Source organism: Cupressus sempervirens, chromosome 2, assembly GCF_028749045.1.
Source record: "Cupressus sempervirens isolate cs-2001-9-10 chromosome 2, ASM2874904v1, whole genome shotgun sequence".
Lineage (NCBI taxonomy): Eukaryota > Viridiplantae > Streptophyta > Pinopsida > Cupressales > Cupressaceae > Cupressus > Cupressus sempervirens.
This window is the reverse complement of record NC_143119.1, coordinates 316,169,466-316,194,031: the sequence shown is the minus strand read 5'-3', so window position 1 is coordinate 316,194,031 and position 24,566 is coordinate 316,169,466. Positions and strand designations below refer to the sequence as shown.

General features: G+C 33.8%; 1 protein-coding gene and 1 long non-coding RNA gene across 3 annotated transcripts; one reads left to right on the top strand and one right to left on the bottom strand.

Annotated features, from left to right (window-relative positions):
• Positions 1–428: 428 nt before the first annotated feature.
• LOC149572376 (ABC transporter B family member 19-like) lies at positions 429–22,632 on the top strand. Its single transcript, XM_089813551.1, has 10 exons — positions 429–2,113; positions 16,104–16,158; positions 16,257–16,432; positions 17,404–17,568; positions 17,659–17,954; positions 18,137–18,453; positions 18,761–18,984; positions 19,296–20,655; positions 20,798–21,330; positions 22,158–22,632. The coding sequence occupies exons 1-10, from the start codon at positions 1,292–1,294 to the stop codon at positions 22,509–22,511; spliced, it is 4,302 nt and encodes a 1,433-aa protein (XP_089669677.1). The 5' UTR covers positions 429–1,291; the 3' UTR covers positions 22,512–22,632.
• On the bottom strand, positions 3,738–23,698 carry LOC149572375 (uncharacterized). 2 transcript variants are annotated; one of them, XR_016359912.1, is made up of 3 exons: positions 23,310–23,698; positions 22,872–22,987; positions 3,738–4,189 (listed from the first exon to the last, which is right to left on the bottom strand). It is a non-coding gene; the product is annotated as an uncharacterized LOC149572375 (long non-coding RNA). The 2 variants fall into 2 exon arrangements; XR_016359911.1 differs by lacking the exon at positions 3,738–4,189 and adding an exon at positions 21,134–21,277.
• Positions 23,699–24,566: the final 868 nt, after the last annotated feature.

Genomic DNA, 24,566 nt, shown 5'->3' with positions numbered 1-24,566 from the left:
GCTAAAAATACCCAACTCACTCTCTTCAAATGAGTATTTTCTATTTTGTAACTCAGACCAATTCTCTATTACATATCCTATGGGATTGCTTATGGATAATTTCTTCCTAAATTTAAAGAGCCATTGTGTTCCCATGTAACGCTTAAATTAAGAGGAAAGGATAGTTTGGAGTTTTTCCTACTATGGTAGAGCAGAAGCTGTTAGAAATTTCAAAATGAGCTTTGAAAAAAAGGAGGGGAAAATGAGAGATGTTTGAAAATTTCAATTAAAAGAATATGCTTAAACGGGGCCACCAGCTTTGGAGCAGCCAAAAGTCTCGAGTTTTTCAAGTGAAAATCGTAATTGACGATTAAGCCAAATGAGATACATGCAAAGATTTGCGTGAATTGAGCTGTGTCAAGCCATTTGGCTTTGTCTAGTCCGCCTAACGTCTGCCGTCTCGTTTTGTTATTTATATTGAGGATAGAAGTGAAAAACAAATATTTTCTTAGTTCTAATCCCGATGATGAACAATGATATTGATGTTGAGAACTCAAAAAATCGATATGCAAACGACAAGAGCAGGACGGCTGGGGAGAGATAATGCCCACAATTCCAATGGAGAAACATGGCCGGCCTTTATTACAGACAAGCGAAATGTCACCAAAACAATACGCGCCCATACTAAAAATCTACATTCACACAAGAATTGATTCCCGCAAGAATTGATTTTGAATGTGAATTTAAGCTCTGCCCAAATTTGTTTTAACAGAGTTTCACGCAAGAATTCGAGCTCTAGCCATATTTGGTTAACGGAGAAAACTCAAGAGTTCATTTTGATTCTCAGTTCTAGCTCTACTCAAAATGGGTTTTCATTCCGAATTGGAGCTCTGCGCAGATTTGTTCAGTACAAAGTCATGCAAGAACTGATTTGGATTCCGAATTCGAGCTCTGCCCAAATTTGCTCAGTGCAACTTCATGCAAGAACTTATTCGGATTCTGAATTCTCTGCCCATATTTGTTCAATACAAATTCATGCAAGAACTGATTTTGATACCGAATTCGAGCTCTACCCAAATTTGTTCAGTACAAATCCAAATCCATGCAAGACCTGATTTTGATTCCAATTTTAAGCTCTGCCCAAATTCGGTCTACAGAGTTTTAAGCAAGAACTGATTCTGATTCCGAATTCAAGCTCTGCCCAAATTTGGTATATGCAAATTCAAGCAAGAATTGATATCCAAAAGCTCTGCCCAAGGCTGTTAATCTGAAGCAGGAAATCTTACATTTCAGAGAGATCAGAAGAGAAGAGATGGAGGGTGAGTCCAGAGGCAGACCACCGAGAAGAAGAAGTCAGCCCAATTCACGCCACAATTCAAGAATTGGGAACGGCATTCGAACTCCAGCGAGGTCACCGGTTCGACGCCCGGCATCGGCCCTGCGATATCTGGCATGGGATGTAGAAGGGTCCTCTTTATACGATCCCCCCAGCCTTGGATTTTCCATGAGCCCTTGGGCAGGCGGATCAAGTTGGCAGGCTCCTGCAAGGCCAACGGCTTACGACTTCTACGTAGGGGGATTCGAAAACATCAGAACAGGGCAAGATTTCAGCTACAGATTGGGATCTGACCGAAGAACACCTGGAACATCTCTCCAGAGCAGCCCTTTAAGATCTCGGCCTCAAACGCCCAATTCTTCTCGTTCAAGAACACCTTTTCAACTGAGCCCCCGAATAGTGAAGAAAGATGCAGAGATGCAGAGCCTTGTTTCTGACGATCAATTGAGCATAACCCATGAATATTCTTTCATGCCCACGATTGAAGAAATCAGTGGTAGCCCGGTGAATGGTAATATAACGGGATTTGAAGGAGGAGATGGATCTTTTTATGATGCACAATCCTCTTCGGGTTCTGAGTTTTTGGATGAAGAACACTATGCTGAGAAAACGAAAAAAGTTGGGATGTTGGGAATGTTTGCTCATGCGAGCGGTGGGGAGAAGATTATGATGGTTTTGGGATCGCTTGGAGCTTTTGTCAATGGCGGCGCGCTTCCTTGGTATTCGCTTCTTTTTGGTCAAATTGTGAACACCATTGGCGACCATGAAACTTCTGGCCTGCTTGACGAAGTTCAAAAGGTTGGTCCACAATCTACAGATCATCTCTTTTTTTTGGGTTGTCCATGATTTATTAACTGGAGATTATGTATATTTATCTGATTTGGTTTTTATAATATAAATTATTTTGTGATACTATTATAAGAATCTAAGTTTCAGCCAAATTCATTAATTCATGTTTCAAGAATCTATTATTTATTATTTTGTGATGTTGTTATGAGAATTTAATTTTCAGTCAAATTCATTTTCTTGTGTTTTCATGTTCTTATGAAGATACAAGAAAATGAACGAAACATTGTATCTCCTTATGGATGTGAAGTATCAAGCTTGTTTAGGGGAGAGGACCCAGTACTTGAACGCATTCCAATAGTTGTGAATAGAGTTGTTCACTTAATACCTATAGTTACTGACTTAATGTCCAATTTTTTTGACAACATTGTATTAATACTTGTGACTTTAAAGTTGTTAGTACAATGTTAACTACCCAAAATTGAATAAAATGTACCCTTAGTTATAAAAATTAACCAATGATATGATGCCACATCAGCTGTTCAACTATGGGTACCCTTTATGCACGACCATTGGTCTCACTTTTTTTTTGGGTTGTTTTGGACAACTTGGCAAAAAGCATGCTGATGTGGCATCATAATGGGTGATGTGGACTTGAAACCTTAGTTATAAGTAGACGACTCGCCAAGTACGCTGTTGTAAAAAATTAGGAGCGATTTGAAATTTTTACGTAGGGTTTTGATAAGCGCGAAGTAGGGTGTTCAAGTACTGGGGCCTCTCCCCTATCTTGCTATCCCATTTGCAAAAGTTTCATGGCACATTGCACGCTTAATAAGAGAGTTTCCTCTAAAGGTTAGGCCTAGTTTGCTACCTCATTAGCAAAACTTTTCAAAATGTTACGTCATTAATCATTCATTATAGAACCCTTTTAGCTCATCAGTTGATAAATTGGATATATTCTCCACAAGTCAAATTATAACATTGTTATCACGATTCAGCTATGTAGTTTTCAAATCGAACTCATGTTTCATGATTAATGGTTCACAAGAACCCATTTCTCATGAGAATGAATGGAACACTTAGCACCTATTACATTAGGTGGTGCTCATAGAAGTGAAGCATCGAGCCTTCCCACAAGGTCACCCATCCTAGTATTACCCCAACTCAAACATGCTAAAGATTTTTTGTGCACTCCTTGATATGAGATCATTTGTTGTTATTTCATCATATAATTTTTTCAAAATCAGTAAATAAATGTTGCAAATTCTTATCATGGAACAATTTTTAGCCCCCCTCCAATTTCACTACCTAAAATATGAAGTGAAAAGTAAGGTCTACTATTTTTAGGAAGGAATTCCAAATAATTATGTAGCATAATTTTTTTGTTTCATGGGATCTTCTAGTCCAATAAAAGCAGGATCTCAAAGCACCTCGTGAAACCTTGTATTTAGTTATACAAGGATAGTAACTAGTTTGAGAAGAAGAAGACAAGAGAGATGACATAATTTTTTAATGAAAACTAAAGCCACAAATCATAAGATTTGCATATATATATATATATATATATATATATATATATATATATATGAAATATCAATATTAGTTAGTAAATAAGTTTTTATAAAAATAAAACCAGTTTTAAAACTATACTTGTGTATTATATACAAGGATATCAAAATTAAAATTGTTCACCGAGGAGAACAAAAGATTCAGAGGCAAGGGCTCATCACTAGAGTATCAGAGAGTATAGTAACAAACATAAACACTAGAAAATAGGAAAGAAGGACTAATGAAGCAGGTCCTCATGAGCATCCACCCACGCAGTCCAACCCAAATTGCCCTCCACCCATACAATATTCTTTTGGTTTTGAATTTGATTGAGTAAGAGGATCATGTTGTTAGTGGTGTTTTTATTAGTCCTCCTAACTTCCTTATTCAATTTCTTAATAGTTTGCTCAAAAAGTTGGAAGTTGTCCATATGCCTCCTCCATAAGTGTCCATCCTTGAGCTCAGTGGAGAAAAAATTGGCTTAACCAGTCTTGAAAGTCTTTTAAATTTGTCTTTATCAACCTTCATAGTAATATGAACCTACAAGAAATTTTTAAAATGTATGAGACTTTGAAAAGACTCAGTAAGAACCATAGGAGTGTTTTGAAACCTTTCATCATTCCTACATTTCCAAATCTACCATAGAATGTTAAAAGAAAGAATGTTCCAAAAAAATTAGTATCCTTCTTAATCCCATCAATATGATGAGTAATAATTTCAAATATATTAAATTTGGTAGGAAAAGAGATACCAAACATGAGCCAAATCTCTTTAGCAAAGCTGCAATTTAAGAAAATATGCCTCCCAGCTTTCATAGTTCTACAGATAGTACAATAATGCATCTCAGATAAGTCCTTTCTAATAGGGAGTCTATCAAGAATTAACATCCATTTAAAACATTTAATCTTTGGATCAATCGTGCTTTTCCACAACTTACCAAAGTACTTCTTCCAAGAGGAAACATCAAGATTAGTGTACCAAACTTTATTGACATGGTTGATGATGGAATCATTATAATCAATAACATTGTAGATATTTTTGCCTTTAAGCCTGGTTCTAATTGTTCCATCCAACCATTTAATGTTCAAAAATCTGTTGAAGTCAACATGGCAGAGAGAAACTATATTTGATGATAAATGTATTATTATTGGAAATACAAATAATTAAAAAACATAATATAATTATTTAAGAAATGTTATTAAAAAATATTAGTTTTATATTTTCATTTGTTATTACAAATAAATAATTTATGCGTTCCATTTAATTTTTTAATTATAGACATAATAATTTTGTAAAGTAATTAGTAAAATAAATGTAAAAAATAATTTTAGTCTAATTTAATTGAACTAATCTACAAGTATTTATTTAGTTAGAATTATTTTTAGTGATTTAAGAATTAGTGTTTGAAGGTCAAGGGATAATTAATTGTAATATATATTTGTTTGTATGTGTGAATTATGAGATTAGGATAAATTTGTCGTAAAGTGTGTCTTTTTCGCTTTGTGTTTGAAACTTTTTAAATTAAATTTTATATAAATATATAAATATTTTATAATAATTAAAATATTAATTAAATGATTTTTAATTATTTTATTCTATTTTAAATTTAATATTATTTATAATTTTATTAAAATATATAAATAATAAAATAATTTAAACTAACAATGGTGTGTTTATGTATACATAAGAATTAGTTAAAGTGAATTGTCTACTTGAATAGAAGTTAAGTAAAATAAGAGTTTGATTTAATTACCTATTTGCATCTAATGGATGCATAAGTATCATGTAGTAGGCATGAACTTTTGATAAATACTTTGACAATACATAATAAAATATCTATTTATCATTTACATCCAATTTAAAAGTGTATAATTGAAATATAAACCTTTATTTTTTTATGAATTTCATGCACTCGTTTTTATTGGCATAGGAGTAAAACAAATGAACCTATACACCACTTCTACAACAAAAAAACTTGTAAATGAACTTGTTACATTTTTAACAATAGTACAAGACTATATATGTGAACACAATAACTAAATTCTTCTACTTATAGATTTATAGGACCTATAGCTTTTGGTTAAAAGGACTATAACTTGAATATTATTATTTTAAAAATTCTTAGAACATTTTTTGGCATTGCTTTGCATTTCACATGATTTCTCAACAATGTATTTACTTTCACAATTTCAAAATAACCTTTTTTATTTAATTTCATTTCATTAGGGCTTCTTGAAGCAAGTAGATGCAAATGAACTTACCAAATAAATTTGAATTCCCAAAATTCATGTTGAATACTCCTAAAATATGAATTCTTTCTTCATTATTTGAAGCATTTCAAAATGTTATTTGGGTCCTCTCTGCCTTGAGCAGTGTACACTATTTTTTTCTTAGCTATCAGTCTATGCATCATGAGATTGCAACTCTAAAGAACCATTGTCATGTTCCCAAAGATGAAGTCAATGGTATCATGGATGTCATAGTCGTGGTAGAATTAGCAAAGGGAATACACGTAAAGAGTGTCGTAGAAGCCCTTAGTTCTACATCTATAGATTGCTAAGACATCTAATCCACATGGAGGTTGACCGTTGGTCCTGCCATGTTCTTGAAAGTGATGTCGCCTATGATGAATTTCTTCCCAGTCACAAGTGCAATTTTTGTTCCAAATTAATGCTAGATTAAAAGTGTACTACTAGATTAAAAGAGGAAAAACAAAACATATGTTAGTATTTAAGAAATATCTATTTGAAATTTTGGTGTGGGAAGTAATATGTTTCATATGATAAAGATGAAGGGGATCAAAACTTTTAATAGAATTTTTTAAATTTGTGTGAGATGAAACATCATCAAAAACTTCTCATTTATTTCTTTTTTTAATCTTTCAACATAAAGATGTAACAAAAAAATTGGTCCTACTTAGATATTTGCAACAATAAACTAAACCATACATGGTTTAGGAGAAGGAGGCTTATGTGGGGGAGGAAGGTTAGACAAAGGTTAAAGGGAAAAAATAAAAACATTCCCAATAGTCCTCTGATCAACTTCTTAGATCTTACTCCTTTGGGAATAAAGGGTCCTAAATGGTTTTATTGTGTATTATTTAGTGGCAAAAGTGTACTGTGTGATGTGTGAGGCCACCCTAGTCACCTTAATTTGGTGGGTGACCTGTTTCACCTTTGGTCCTTTGTATCTTTCAGTCGGGCTCCAATGAAAATATTTTGATGTTTAAAGGGTTTTAGGCACCCTTCAAAACCCATTATACTTAATCAAAAACAATAATCTAAACCATAGCAGCTTTGAAAACCCTCTTTAATATTTTATAGAAATACTAGAAAAATTAGAAACTTGCTAACAAGAAAGGAAGATTAAAAACTTGCCCTCGAGATTCACAATGCTAAAAAGAAAGTATAATTTTTAGAAATTATTAAAAAATTGTTTTTTTACATCATCTGATAATTAGTACAAAAATAATTATAAAAACTGAGGAAGTCTTGCAAAAAAATTGTTCAAAAAATAATGGTTATCCTTAAAAAGAAAAACAAAAATCTTGATCATATTTCATGGGCATGCAAATCCTACAAACATTTCTTCTCGATTTTATTTTGAATTTGTTAATATCATAAGAACAAACACAATTTATTTACAATAGAGATGAATAAATAAAGTGTTTCTCATATAGAGATAACTTGAGAAATGTTGATGCATTACAACTATTGTATATACAAAATACTTTCAATGTATACAAAGATTGAGACTATATACAAAAGATCAAAATCTGAGGGATTTAATTTTTGTTAATGAACAAACACAAAAAGAAATTGCATCATTTTCATCACAAATACTATTCAACTTTGTTTTGCATCCCAATTTGTATTTATCTACATTATTTCAATACAAATCAAATTTGATTTGTCCTTAATTCAAATTTTAACAAGCTATAATCATATGAAATTTATTTCATAAACTTCAACAACAATCATGGCAATGAGAGAAAGTGGTCCATTAACCACAATTATGGTAGTAAGACAAAAATGACCTTTCTAGCCATTGTGAAAATATACCTAATGATATTTTGTGTTGCTTATAAATGATTAGGTTTGTTTGAAATTAAAGATACCAATGATGCTATAGAATTCCCCATAAAATTATGTATATTAAGCAAAATTAGATAGTTGCGATTGCCATAAGAAATAAAGTTGACAATAAGGAAAGTACGATTTGATTAACGGAGAATAGATTTTATTTTTTAAAGTAATTCTTAAAAATATTAATTTTGAAGAGCATCATTGGAAAAACAACTCGAAAATCCAAAAATTGAAGAATACTACAAAATTTCCCACAAAAATTTAAATTCAAGGATTAAAACTCCCACACAAACCTATCAGTTTAATTATTACAATTTAAGAGTAGGTCCCCATGTTGTTGCTTAGCTTATTTTTGCTAGTAGAAGTTGCTCAACATTTTGTGGAGCAAGTGACCTCATGAAAGGAAAATTTTCTACTTATTTTTAAGCAACCTCTTAAATATTGTTTTTTAATATAAATTATGAATATATTTCATACAAATATATATATATATATATATATATATATATATATATATATATATATATATATATATATATATATATATATATATATATATATAATTATAAATAATTTTAAAAAGAGATGGAAAAAATATGATGAAGACGTGTAGCTTTTCAAAATAAGCAAGTTGTTGCTTATTTCTAGCCCCCTCATTTTTCCAACAACTTACCTTCTGTACCCATGCAATTGCTTAAGATTGTTTTGTGCTTAAATTTAAGTAGTTTTGTGTTCCCATGAACGTTAAAAATAGTCTTAAAAGCATAATTTAAAATTTTTAGCTATTTTAGTGGAGCACCTATTATTTAGCAATTGAAAATAAGCTAGAGGAAAAGAGGAGGGTTTGAAAATAAGCAATTGTTGCTTATTGCCAAAAAATGTCACGTGGTCCCACAAACTTTTACTCTTTTTTGTTTTTAAGATATTATTTCTATTTTTTTGTATGTAAAACTATTATTCAAGTAAGTATTTCATATTTCAAATTTCTTACTTAAAAATAAGTAGCAAAATATATATTCAATTCATGGGGCCACCAACTCCACTATTATTTCCTAAAAAAGTTGACTAGCCACTACTAGCCAAAATAAGCTAAGAAATGGCATGGGAACATGTTCTTATTTTAAATTCCTAAATATTAGTTCCTTCTAAAATGTGAACAAGATTCCAATTTATCGTTTTTCCAAAATTAAATGTTTGCATGACAAAACTCAAACCACTTAAATTTAAGCCAAAATTGCACTTAAGTAGTTGCATGGGGACATGGGATAATTGAGCCAAAAATTTGTTTGAAAGATTAAAGCATAGTAAAAATTTTGTAATGCAATTAGAAATTTGAGAAGCAACATATTATGCAAAATATAGTTGACAATATAAATTTTATCTTGTAGCTAATTATTTTATTTAGTATTAAAAAAATCTATTTAGTTTTCATTCAATTCATAGTTACTTTGTAGTTATTTTATTATTGCTTTATTGTTTCTCTTTGATTTTCATTTAATTCATAATTACTTTTTAGATATTTTATTATTTATTTATTTTGATATACATATATAAGATTGTTTGATGTTTTTATTTCTCTCTTTTTTTAAATAATAAAGGCATTATAAGACACAATTTTAATTTCCTCATTTTCATAAGAAAGATCAATTAAATATTTTAAATAAATTAAGGAAAAAATAGTATACATATTTAAATATATTTTTAAAATTTACAATAAAATTTATTATAAGTTTACTTGATATTACATAGAGATTTATAGAATTCAATTACAACTTTCACCAATTTAACTATCAAACATATTTAAAATTAGAAAAGTAATTTAAACTTTGTCTTGTCTTCAATATTGTTATCTCGCAATATAGAGCTTTACATCTAGAAATCAACATTATCATTATATTCTTTCGATTTTGACACCTAATCTATTGTAGCTACATCAATAGAGGATTCGTCCAACCATCATAAGAAAAGTGACTCACTCATAGAAATGTAGCATAAGCCCTTTAATCCTCTCTTAGAATATTTTGGGGCATTACTTCTTTTAATGAGGTACAAGACCTTTTTTACATTGATATTTGAGATAATATAAGATAAATTTATTAATGTCCAACAAGAGACCAACAAGGGTCTAAGGGACTGAAAATAGTAAAAAGGGAAAACGCCAATAGGGGGAGCACCAAATGGTGTCCACAGAAAGAACATGAAAGCAAAACAAGAAAAGAATCAAGAAAAGTAAAAACAGCAACTAAGAACTCCTCACAGGTGAGAAGTAGTCCATAATGGAAAGGTGGGCATTAGAGCAATTAGATACTCTGGAAGGTCACTATCGAGTGTGATTCTACAAGGTCTCACAGATTTGGTATGACTTGAGATAGTATAAGGAGGCCGCTTCAATCCTCGGGCAAGAACGATAGGACTAAAGAAAGAGGCGATGAGCTGTGTAGGGGTTGATGTTGAGCAAAGCTAGAGCTATATAGTGTGCTCACAAAGCCGCATGGTCTCCTAAAGGTAGAGCGAAAGACAATGCTAGTCAATATATTTGAAGAATGAGGGGAAGATACTGACACTCTCTGAACAAATAGTAAAATCTCACTTAGATCTCATAGTAAATGGGGCAACAAAAAATAAAGTGAGATTCGGTCTCAACCTCCCCGAGGTGACAAAGCCCACAGATCTTGTCCTCCCTGTTGATCTGGTGATCAGTTTGAATATGTAGCCAGTGAGATCCCACTCTAAAAGATCCCAAGGATATGCAAAGAGTGTGAGTCTAACGACGAGTGAGGTACTAGGGGCGTAAGATGACCCCGTCCTAAATATCAAGGAAGTGCTCAGCATAGAAGGCCATACGCAGACGGAGCACACCTAGGGGATTCTTACAGGTTGTGATAATAACTATTTATAGATGTCAAGTCTAACATGCTCATTCAACTCCTGCTAAGGTGGAAGAAGATGGGTTGGAGCATCCAAAGAAAACTGGAAGGGGGGAAGACGATCCAAACTAGGGAAAGTAAAAGGAGATGGATAGTCAAAAAGCGATCAAATATGTTAGTAATATTTTGGCACTTCTAAATGTGCATTTAAGTTGTCACTTAAGATGATAATTTGGTCATGAACTTGTAGAGCTTTACAACCAACACACATATTTTATCTTTATTGTTTTATTGATCCAATAACTCCTTGCAACATTGAAATAGGAATTATCTTACCTCATCAAAAAAAATGTAAGGTCTGCATATATGTGCAACACAAACTCTTTAATCAAAATTGATGAACTCTCTTACATCGATACAACCAATGATAGATACCATCTCGTTCATCCATTACATCAACACCTCCTAAACCCACGTTTGAGTTTCATGTGAGTGCATTGAGTGTTGTATGTACTACTACAAACTATGTTAGCTCACTTGAGGGTTGCTTTGTTCCACTTGAAGTTGTTGTTGTAGGTGGTTCAATTGTTTTTTAGGATGTGCATGTCTCTAGTCTTGGCAATGGTGCTACTTTTGCTGTAGGGGGTTTCTAATAAGGAACTACTTGCTATTTCGAGTGCTCCTCCACTTTTCCTCACTAGGCACTCTTATAGGAGACCTATTATTAGGTCTACTAATGTCATAATAGTGGGGTTACCTCCTACAACAAAGCTTCTTTATAGTACTAATGGGTAAATCTTTACAGAGGTTGCCAAAACTACTGCTGCTCTTCCTCCAAAGGTGAAATCTTGACCTCTTGCTTGTGTCAAGACCTCCCCTCTTCTAGTTTGAATTCCTGATGTGGTAGATAATATGGACATCTAACAACGTTATGTGGTTTGGTCTATAGATTTTATGGTCTTTAGCCTTCTCTATTGGATCTTCATTGATAGGTAACAAATTCTTAGAGATGCTTAGTTTTTGGTAACATTTAACTTTCCCCTTATGCAATAGGGATTTTAATTGTTTATTTTTTTTCTTCTGATGATCAAGATCCATTGTTGGGAAAGCTTTGGGTTTGCAAGATTCACTCTCTTTCAAATAAACCTTGGGCAATTTCCTTTATCGCTCAGTATAGGTTCCTCTTCCTAAACTTCCTATTTATTTTTAGAAGATTTCTTGTGTTGAGGTCATGAGCAACTCTATTAGTTGCCTCTTAAAGTTAGATGATATCACAACCTTCATGGTTTCTACCTTTATCCAAATATTTATTATTTCCATCTCCATAACTCTTCCTAAGATGTGATTCTCATGGTTAGAGATAGGCCATGGAATCAATCATTGGATTGTGATTGTCTCCTCATTTTGATGTCATCATTGCTTCACTAGTAGTCACTTGGCCACAAATTGTTCCTTCATGCTTTGTAAAGGAACTACCACTTGGTGGAAGGACACTATGGTGATCATTTGACTTTCCGAGTTTCCAACTATTCCTCTAATAAATCTTCATAAGATGATGATGACTCCTACGATACCAATGCTCTTATTTTTAACTTAACTTCCTTAAACCTAGTCAATCCTACTCCAACTATTTCTACTAGTGTGGCCCTCTTTGACCATGTGAACCATTCACCATCTATTGCTCTTGTTCTATTGGAAAACCTTTTCTTGATGAGCTATATCCTTGTCAAAACTTTGCCCCTTGTTTTGATAGTCTCAAAAAGAGGACTTCTCCACTTGTTCCCCCTTGTGGTGGAGATTCTAATGATAGTATTGTTTGCTGATGTAGGAAAAATCATTCTATAAGTTCTCATTCTCATATAGGTGAGTTGCTTACCCACTCTTAATATGGGTTACAAGTAGTTAATATATCATGTTGTTAATAGTTTGCTTTGGACCTTGTTCTAAATGGTCCTTTTGGTTTTCCTTTAAAAGGGCCAAGATCCTTATTTTGTCACTATTTAACATTGAAAACATGATCTCTTTAATATCTTCCATATTAGTACACACTTTTTTAGTAGAGTTTTGATATCTTTTAAACAAATTTCCTTGTACATAGTTAAGTGCACAAATAAAATATTTGACCACTTTTGGATGCATTTAGCATTTGCCACTCTAAATCTTAACAACTCTTTTTAAGTTTTAGTAATTTAAAAACTAGAGTTGGAGTACTTGTTCATATTAATTTCAAACTTCTATTTGTCTATTTTAAATTACTCATCAAAATTTAAGCTTTGTTGATTTAAAGAAAAAAGTGGCAACTTTGATCATCTTTCTCCAACATGCTTGCTTTCATATTTATTTATGAACTAGATGATTTTATTTGGCAACATAATCATGTGAATACATTGGCACACACTTTCACTATCTACATTGATCATATAAATTATTTTATTAGGCAACATACTTGTGTGAGAATATAGACACTTCCATGTGATTAAAGCCCTTTTCTGGGGTAAAACACAAAGTGTGAGATATATTGATATAATAAAAGAGTATAATAAAAAGATATATATATATATATATATATATATACTAATAATTTGAGTTAAGTGAGAGTGCCCTCTTTCTCTAACTTGCTTTCATATATCTAATAATTTGAGTTAAGTGAGAGTGCCCTCTTTCTCTAACTTGCTTTCATATATGTATTAGTAAACTATAGACCATCTTATTTGGCAACATGCTTTTACAAAGATATTAGCATACTTATTTTATGAATGGTGTTTACCCCACTCACAACTCTTAGTGGCCTATAAAAATAACAATGCAAATGATTTAACTTTATAATTTAGACAACTTTTAATTAATATTTATAATTTTACACTATCATCTTAAATTTCTCTACATATCAATTTTTACATTTTGCCTTGAAAAGGGATTTTTCTTTTAACATTAGAAGGCGACAATGTTTTTACTATCTAGAGACTAGTATCCTCATTTAGTCTCTTGCCAACCAACTTGTTCATTTTGATTAATCCTAAAATGTTCGTTGTCACCTTCATCCCTCAAAGGAGGTGAAGGTCAAAGGAATTAAAAAAGATATTTATTAATAGTATATGATTCAATTCACTAGGAGCTCTCATTTGCAACCACTAGCCTTTATATGTTTCAACATATCCTAAAAAATTTATTGAACGGTTGATTTACTCGCAACATTAATCACATGGAATGAGGACTATTTTTGGCCAACCAACATTGTGATGTTCTCAACTCTAGATGGAAGTTTAACATCACATCTCTTCTATATATCACATTTGGTCTACTCTATGCATGTGATGACGAATACAGATCATTTTATCTTTGGGTGTTCCAACACCTACTTTAGGATATAAGGCAGATATGAGTGTCCTTACAAAGACAATAAGACTACTTTGAAGCTTCTTCCATTGCACCAACTAGATATGTTTGGCACTTCTATGAGAAATGGTCACTTTTGAGATGTAGGAAATCAAGGCCCATTTGGCAACGGGAATACAAGCGGAATAGGCATATGTAAATTCTTAAAATTTTGAATTCTTCATTTGGATGTACCAAATCGAAATTGGAATATGAAATAAAATAGGAATACCTATTCCAATTTTGGTCCAAAAATGAGGTTTTGCAATTGGACACTCAAATAGGTGGAATTGGAATACGTATTCCTATTCTAGTTTTATTTATTTTAGAAAACATAAATTTTTAGGTCCGCAAATTCCCCATCAAATTTTGGTTGAACCAAACAGAGAATAGGTATATGTACCCCCATTTTCTATTCCAAAATAAGAATTCCATAATAGCTATTCCTATTCCTACAACCAAATGACCCTTAACCGTTTGGTTGCCGGATTACGATTTGAGAGATGGCATTTGGAATCCTAAATTTGGGATTCTGGAACCTGAAGTACAGATTATTGTATTGGGAATTTAATTTGGACCATTTGGTTTATCAAGGATTCATAATCAAAATATAATTTTCCTCTGTTTGGTTGCACTCTGAAATTAGACCAAAATTGAAATCCTAAATCTATATTTTTTGAAGCAGACTAAAAGGATTACCAAGCTCATCATCTGAAGCTCCAAGTATATAATCCAGATCTATTTCACCACAGTCTCGACATTGAGTATCTTGGCAACTGGTCGTATCAAGGGCCACAAATTCATCTCTGGACCTTTGTAAGATGTGGAGAAAGTCGTTAATTACTACAAACCAAATCACAGCAGCCTTTTTTTCAAAATATGCTAGACAATGTTTGTTAACCCTCGTTCAATTATCGATTGTGGGAACCTATAAATTGAAAAAAAATAACTTTATAGAATTCACAATTTTTGCAACATGATTTTCTGTGGTAAAATGTTGATATGTAGGACATGGCTCAGGTTCGACCCTCCCAACCCAGGGTGTGAATCTTCAAAAAATTCACCAAACACAAAACAAAGCAGTAAGACTCAAGTAAAGGGATCAAATTGCGGCAAAAATGTGGATTGTGTAGAAGAGGAACATGGTCGACCAATCTTTGATTATTTGGTAATATGGAGGCATGGTAATTGCAAAGAAGTGGATGATATTCATTCAAACATCTTGGACTTCAATTATGCTAAAAATATTGTTAGGGAAATGAAGCGGATGATATTCGTAAATTCATTTAACCACCAAGTTGAATGTCAAAGAAAAATCAATTTCACTTTTATTTGGAATGTTCATTTTGGAAAAATGGGATTTAAAATGGGAATCTCAAATAACAAGTATTTTGGAGGAATACATAATTCTTGTTTTGGGGGTCAAATGGGGATACCGAATCCACATTTGCCCGAATTCCAATTTCCATTTTGTAGACCCAAACAGTAGATTAATTATTTTTGGAATTCCAAATTCTAATTCCTGCTCAAATCCGCGATCCAAACGGGACCCTTATGGAAGCATACAATTAGATGGTAATTCATTAAGCATCAATGTAAGATAATCATCAAAATCTGCATCCTTGAACTCTTCAGATTTATCAGCCTTTAAGACTCGTAGCATTTTAATTGTATTTAATTGTTGTAAAGCTTCTACTTGCTTGAAACTATTTTCTTATACCTATTATGTCTTCCTGCTAAGCTTCTAAGTGATCTTTTGTAGTTAATATCTCTGCCATCTTCCTTTTTGTTTTGGGTTTATAGGTTTTTTGGATATATTTTATTTTAAAATCAGTTACAAATAAATTTCGCAGAACGTTTGTTTCTTCAATTCCCGTGTCTCAAGTCATTTCAATCCTTCTTGATATCATCCCCTGGTAATAACTCTCATGTGATTATCCTTTATTATAGTGAAGATCCGATCGTGGTCTAAATACATCTTTAACTGAATAGAAGTGGTTGGCTGGCTTACGTACTCGCATACTCTTCTCTAAAAATTTAAGTACATTTGTTCATTCTTACTTTTCTACAGAATTATGTAGATTTATCCAATGCTATGTAATCGTTATTATTGGTGGCATGTTGCAGGTATCGGTATATATGACTGGACTTTCAATTCTGGTGATAATCGGCGCATATTTACGTAAGGCCTTGGAAAAGAGTGGTTTTGAGTTATTGAAGTTGTAAAAGATTGTGAAGATTGTATTTGATTATTGTTTGATTGAATGTGTATTGGCGCAGAAATAGCATGCTGGACTATAGCAGGAGAAAAAATGGCTCACAGAATTAGAACAAAATATTTGAGGGCTGTGCTCAGACAAGATATAGAATTCTTTGACACTGGCATTGAGACAGGAGATATCATGCATGGCCTCTCCACTGACGTCACTCAAATACAGGACGCAACTGGAGTAAAGGTCTGCTCTCTAATTCTTATTGGATTGTGCATTTAATCTAACCTAACTTAGAGATCGACAATGAAGACCAATTGAACGTATGCACAAACGATGAATTGACAAACTTGATAACGATAGAGCTAACAGTAGATATGTGAGATGACATTGAATTTTCTGAGCTAGATTATTTCACAATTGTAAGTCTTCAAAAAATAGTTTTCTTTATCCCAAAAATCCAAATTTGGAAAATACTGTGGTTTTAAACATTATCCTGTTAATAACATATTATTAATACTGTGAATTCTATCATGAACATTATATATTATTTAATTTATAGCTAAAAGGATTAATAGTGGCTCGAGTTTCAATAACCATTCATCCATTTTCACACAACAAAATATATCAATAGCTGATCCTTTTTTAACTTCTTCCATCCATGACCGGCCTATTTGTACAGTACTACTGGAGATTTGTAAACCGTCTATGAAAATTTATGAACAACATTGAGAAATATATTCATAAGTACTAGTGATTTTTGGTGATTTGAGTGACCACTTATTGTTGTCACATGGTCTTGTATTGGTGGCACTTTGTTTTACCATTTTTTGACCATTTTGTGTGTGATGTCTTTTGTAGAGTGCATCATTATTGACCAGACGCCAAAACCTTAGCTTTAAGCAATACTAGCTAAAAGGCAAAACCCCAGCTTTAAAGCAACTGGGTCGCAAAAAGAGACAACTAAAGAAACGTCACAATCTGATATAGTCTGCTACCTCAAACATGCAAAATTACCTCTATCCCTTTCACTACATTTTAAAAATTCAGAATGCCAAGTGAGCTTATCATTGAAGAAATTTGGACATCAATAAAGTTTAGAGAAAAAAATGTTACGTGAACATTTATTTAAATAACTGTTATAAGCAGCTAATGTGATATATGTAAATGGCAGTGCTTCATAATACACTAAAAGTCTGTTACAAATGAATGTGCAGATGGGGCACTTTATCTATCATTGTTGCACCTTCATTTCTGGCTACGCTGTTGGCCTTCTCAAGTCATGGCAAATAGGCTTAGTGGTTTTGGCAATGACACCTCTAATGATGATTTCAGGAATTGCCTTCAAAGCAGTGCATATTGGTCTGGCCACAAAAGAAGAAGTACGAATCTTAATCTGCAGACCATGTTTCCTTTTCTCATAATAGATATGGTAAAATCAGTGCTGTATTAATTCATTTGGGATTGTGCAGGCATCATATAGGGGAGCAGGAAACATTGCTGAGCAGGCTGTTAGCTCCATAAGAACAGTGTTCTCATTTGTTGCAGAAGATCGTCTTGTTGCACAATACTCAGAGTTGCTGGCAAAATCAATTCCCTTTGGTTTAAAACTAGGCTTTGCTAAAGGCTTTGGGCTAGGGATAATCTATTTGATTTCATACTCCACATGGGCAGTGGCATTTTTCTATGGTTCCATTCTCGTTTCTGAAAAAAAAATCACTGCTGGTGATGCCATTGCCTGTTTCTTTGGAGTAAACGTAGGCAGCAGGTATAAATTTTTTTAAATCACCTCATTTATACATTCTGCAGATTAAGGAAAAAATAAGCTTGAAAAAAGTAAATTTTAAAACTATTTAACATTTTAACCTAAGAATCAATTGTCAGTATATGATGTTTATAGCCCTGAATAATAACCTTGCACAACTCGATGAAATGCCTAATCTGCTTCAGGGGCCTAGCAATGGCTTTATCATACTTTGCTCAATTTGCCCAGGGATCCATAGCTGCCGGCAGGGTCTTCCATGTTATAGAACAAATTCCTTACATCGACATTGATGATAGAGAAGGCACCGTCCTGAATAAAGTGGAAGGAAGGATTGAGTTCAAGAAAGTTTATTTTGCTTATCCTGCAAGACCTGACACTACAATTCTTAGATCATTTAACCTTGTTGTTCCACGCGCTAAAACACTTGCACTTGTAGGTCCAAGTGGTTCTGGAAAATCCACAGTCTTCTCTTTAGTTGAGAGATTTTATGATCCTCAGGCAGGTAAGCGATTCTATCTCAGCTTTAGAGAGTTTCTTTTAACTTTCTTAGTAAGGTAAGAAAAAATTCTAAATTTGCAATTTCAGTATTTTTTTTTATTGCTAGGGGCCCCAAAACTTCAGAATATATTACCTCCTTTTGTTCCATGTCCAAAGTATTTTGGGTTTATCAAAGGCATCTCTTCAATTCTTAATTTTTAATCTAGTTGTTCCGATCAAAATACCATCCTGACTTGTTTCAAAAGATTCCACAATTTAGGAGAGTGTTCTCAATTAAAGAAAGTCTTACAAAAATTTATATGCTTCTTCAGGTTATATTCTGTTTGATGGAGTAGATATCAAAGAAATTCAATTGAGGTGGCTAAGGAAGCAGATAGGAATGGTTGGGCAGGAGCCTGTCCTGTTTGCAACAACAATTCTCGAAAATATTTTATATGGGAGAGAAGATGCCACTTTGAATGATGTAACTGATGCAACCATTGCTGCTAATGTTCACAGTTTCATTTCAAGCCTCCCTGAAGGATACAGCACTCAGGTAGATTATCTTTCTAAGTAATTAATATAAAATAGCAAGTTCATTCAATTTTCTGAGACATGAACACCAGTCATAAAATAAAACACTGCTACAATTTATAACAAAAATTAGCAATGACCTGAAATGAAAGAACAATTTTTAATATTTTACATTCTACATTTTATTTATAGTTTATCAACGTGCTTCTCGCTTTTCTCATGTTATTGTATATTTTCAATTCCATTCACCTATGTCGTTTATTCGTGGAGATCAATCAAATTTCTTCAATTATTTCTTCTCTCTTTTCTAATGCCCTGATTTTGTATAAATAGGTTGGGGAACAAGTGCAGCTGTCTGGTGGGCAAAAGCAGAGAATCGCCATTGCCCGTGCTATTCTGAAAAACCCAAATATTCTCCTGCTTGATGAGGCCACCAGTGCTTTGGATGCAGAGTCGGAAACAATTGTCCAAGAAGCACTGGATCGCCTTTCTATTGGCCGGACTACTATTGTAATTGCACATCGCCTATCTACAGTCAGGAATGCCAATTCAATTGCTGTGATGGAGCAGGGGATAGTTACAGAAAAAGGTACTCACAGTGAACTCATGAAAAAACAAGGATCGTACTTCTCTTTGGTAACCATGGCTGCATCCCAGACGCTCCAGCAAGATCCAAGCAAGTCTCCCAACGCTGCAATTTCTCCTTATAATAATTTTGAGCCATCCTTGAATAGTTATTCCTCAGTTTCACCCAATCCAGTCTCCATGCTATTCCAGAAAGAATATGGACAGCAGGAAAAATTGAAGCATAAACCTGTTCCATTGTCACGAATCAAGAACATGCAGAAACCTGAATTTTATGTGCTGTTCATTGGATTGTTCCATGCATTGCACGCTGGAGCAATAATATCTATTTTCCCACTGATTCTAGGACAGGCATTGCAGGCTTATTTTGACGATGATCCTAAAAGGATGAGGACTAAGGTGAGCTATCTATGCTTAGGTTTGGTGGGACTGGGATTAGGCTGCATTATCTCTATGACAGGACAGCATGGATTCAGCAATTGGGCAGGGACCAAATTGACAGCAAGGGTGAGAGAGAGGTTGTTCCAGTCCATACTGAAACAGGAGGTTGCATGGTTTGATCAAGAGGAGAATGGAAGAGGGGTCCTCATGAGCCGTCTATCTGCAGACTGCAATATTCTCAGAGCAGTGCTTGGGGACCGTTTTTCAGTTCTGCTGATGGGTGTAAGTTCCACTGGAACAGCCATTATCATTTGCATGGCCTTGAACTGGAAGCTGACCCTGCTCGCCATAGCGCTAACTCCATTTTTTTTGGGAGCAAGCTACTTCAGCCTAATGGTAACAATTGGGTCCAAAGATAAAACAGATGGGTATGCCAGAGCCAGTACCATTGCTGCAGGAGCTGTCTCCAATGCTAGAACAATTGCCTCCTTCTCAGCTCAAGACAAACTCGTCTCCACCTTCAACCAGGCACTCTCAGAGCCATGCAAACGGGCCATAAAAAACTCACAAATAATAGGAATAGCATTTGGCCTATCTAATGGAGCTATGTATTTGGCATACACATTAACCCTCTGGTTTGGATCTTACCTCGTTGAAAAACACCAGGCAGAAATTGGTGATGTATTCAAAATCTTCCTGATTGTGGTTCTTAGCTCCTTCTCATTAGGTAAACAATTTCTTTCTAATTTTCTTACTTTTCCTTTTACAGATCACTGGAGAGATATTGGTCCCTCCTGTCCATTCTAAGCTAGCTGTCCATCACCTGTTTTGGTCTTACGTTCATTAATATTATTTTCTTTCTTTCTTAGGGCAACTGGCCGGCCTGTCTCCTGATACGTCCAAGGCAGCTGTATCTATACCATCAGTATTCCATATTATCGACAGGAAGCCAACAATTGAAACAGACAGGCGTAAGGGAAGGAAGTTGCACATAGTTAATGGAGAAATAGAAGTGAAAAATGTTTCCTTTGCATATCCTTCTCGTCCTGACACAATAATACTCAGAAATTTTAATCTGAGAATGAAAGCAGGCACCATGACAGCCATTGTAGGGGGCAGTGGAGGTGGAAAGTCCACTATCTTGTGGCTTATTCAAAGGTTTTATGATCCCAATATGGGGAGGGTTTTACTAGATGGCACTGACATTAGGGATCTCGATCTCAAGTGGCTTCGAAAGCAAATGGCCTTAGTTAACCAAGAACCTGCGCTCTTTGTAGGCACTATCAGAGAAAACATAGCATTTGGGAGCCCCGGTGCTTCAAGGGCTGAGATAGAAGAAGCTGCTGGATCTGCTTATATTCATAAATTCATCAGTAGTCTACCTCAGGGATACGACACGCAGGTATCAAAACATTCAAGACATTTTACTTTCACACGATACATGCTTTGCAGCTAATTTGGGGGCTATACATGAATCAACTCAAAGTTAACATTGAAATCAGTAGATCAATCTGTGGAAAGTACCTCTACCACATAGGTTATGCGGGAGGTGCAACTCAAATTAACCAAAGGCTAAACATGCTGTAGATATTTGTGTTGATAAACCAATCATTAATTAGATGCTAAGTTTAGCAGAACAAAATAGAATTTCAAACTAGCCCCATTGATAGGCTGTCCATTATCAACCAGTCAGTAATCAACAAGGTTATACACTTCCACAAGAATGTTGAGCCATATAGGTAATTATCTTTCACTAGACGTAATGTGAACTTATATTTGCTTTCCAAATCTTGTGTTGTCCTCCCCGAGCCCTTCAACATTTGAATCAATCTCTCCATATTGACCAACAAAACTTTATTAGTTTGGTTTTTGTCATGATGACTAAATGCAATAGTGTAGCTTTCCTCAATCACGCAACCATTTTAGTCACTCCTTATGACTACCTTCAACTCAACGATCCCCTTATTTTACTGTCGGTAATTTTGCTAGCCCTTGCTTTTAGAAACCACTTAATGCCAAAAGAAAAAAAAATCATTTCCTTTCGTTTATAGTTTCTCCTCAAAGATGATTGAACTTTTAAGAAACAATCCAATATAAATAAAATTTCAAACTATCACCATAATCATCTAAACAACTAGATGACACTTGATTCTACATATCAATTTGACATAAGGTCCTTAAATATCATGTTGTCTCGTCTCTTAACATTTGTGTGCTAAATTTTTGCAGGTAGGGGAGAGTGGAGTGCAACTGTCAGGAGGCCAAAAGCAGAGAATTGCCATAGCAAGAGCAATCGTGAAGCATTCCAAAATTCTATTGCTGGATGAAGCTAGCAGTGCACTGGATGCAGAATCTGAGATGAATGTTCAGGAGGCTCTAAATAAGATCAGAAGTGGAAAGCAGATAACTTCTGTGATTGTGGCACATAGGCTCTCCACCATTAGAGATGCACACCGAATAGCAGTTGTTGAGGAGGGAAGTGTTGTGGAATTAGGCAGTCACACAAAGCTATTAGCATCAAAGCCTGACGGGATTTATGCCAACATGGTTAAGAATGAGATGGAGGCACATACATTTTCATAATGCTGAGTTTGAGAACAAAATTTATTATAGAGAAAAAATTAAAAGCATTCCTAAGCAAGTATATTTTGTATAAAAATCCACATTGGAAATTACGAAATCTATGTTCTTTCTATTTTTTAAACTTTAATTTCAATACAAAATGGTTACGCAATAAAATAAAATACAATCATTTTTAAAATGAAACTTGTAACATCTAGGATCTCTCTCTATCCGTGCCGAACAAATTTGGAGCATACTCCAAATGGTTGATATTTACCAAAATATTTCGGAAATTATTTGTGAAGGAAATTACTAAATAATTGGTGAAAGAATTCTAAACATACACATTCTTATTCACAGAGAAGTTCCAACAACAGATACCTGTAGAGGCGTGAGAGTACTTGTCCAAGCTGTATGGTTTGAAGAACAACGCCAGTGAGAAGAAATGGTGAAATGTCAACCAGATCCAGATGCTTGCATAGAGATCTAACTGCCACCTACAAAAATCATGTCAATATATGAAATCAATTCCAATAACAACTATAGCCAGCGACGAATTATCATGAATGAATGGTCGATTCTACAAAACACTATGCAGTATATGCTAGTGCAGCAAAGCACACGTCCTTACTGCTAGATAAGAGACTAGTAAAATTGAAGTATCTGTAAGATAAACAGCTAATGATTATAAATCATATGACAATCTTGTACCATGCAATCAAACCCTAGTGTTTTTATAACACCAAATAACATACTATTTCCTAATTGAAAGCAAAAAGAATTGCAATTATGAAACAGAGTTAACTTAATCTAACTTACAACACAAATAAGACAGCATGGTAGGCCTAACGAGAGCATTTTTCCAATGGTAGGATTGTTACAGAAGCGGCAAAAGCAGTGATGGAGTTAGCAGATGAATAAGCGACGGCGAAGAGGAGATGTTGCGCGAAAGAGAAAATTCAGAGTTCAAAACTAGGCAAAACTAGGAGCTAGCTCTAAATCAAATGTTATACTAAGCAATAGGGTAATCGTCCCCCGAGGGTTTCTAATGGTCATGATTGAATGAGAGATATATTAAGGATATGACGATCCAGACTCTTACAGATAATAGTTGTCATGGTTGCGACACTCTGTATTCCATCAGGGGTGTTGATAAAAATAAATATATGTGTGAGTTTTAGATTATGGTCAAAACAGTTTTTGAAGGGACTCCGAAATCCTTTCACATTCTCAAAAAAGGAAAAAACAAGTCAAACAATAAGAAAGAGCCCATAAACTTATTGAAAAGTAGAACCAAAATCAGGTTTTACACGGAACTGAAACCACTAAAAAAGTCCAGATAAAGTACTCAGGTTTTACAAGGACCTGGAACCAACACAAGAAGTTAAATATCTGTGTGAGTTATGAATTGTGTTTATTTGAATTTTCTCTATAGCGGGGACAAAATGCACCTCCATAACCAATTTGTTTGTATTTTTTAATAAATTAAAATTCATAAAACTGTTATATGTCATTTTTAAATTAATTAATAAAAGTGCATTTTGGTCGTTGCAATATAAGGAACAAATAAACAACCCTATTTAAGACAAAGAGATAATAAATTTTTGGTAACAAAGTATAATCAAAGTATAATTCTGATATTAATATCACAATTTGACTTGCTATGGAAATTATTTCCTACTTATCAAAGTATAATCATCTTGAATGAGGAGAGGAGTTTGTGAAATTTAAAAGATATCTAAAGATTAATGACTTTTTAATGTAAAATTAATATAATTTCTATAGGGTTACTCTATATTCTGGTTTTCAACTGAGAGTTAGTGATCTTGATTCTTGATGGAAAAGTGGGCTTTTTATCTATAGAACTTATCACCAAGGCTCTATAATTTGTAAATATATTAGACTAAGCACAACCTAGGTTCAAGGTTTTTTAGCATTTTAAACTACGCAAAACCAAAGTTCAAGAAGTATTTTTAAAGAAGATTGACTAGGAAATTTCAACTCTAAAACTAGTTTGAATTTTGAACTCATGTAATTCATGGAAGAAGTTTTTCAATAGGGATCGTGACCCTCTAC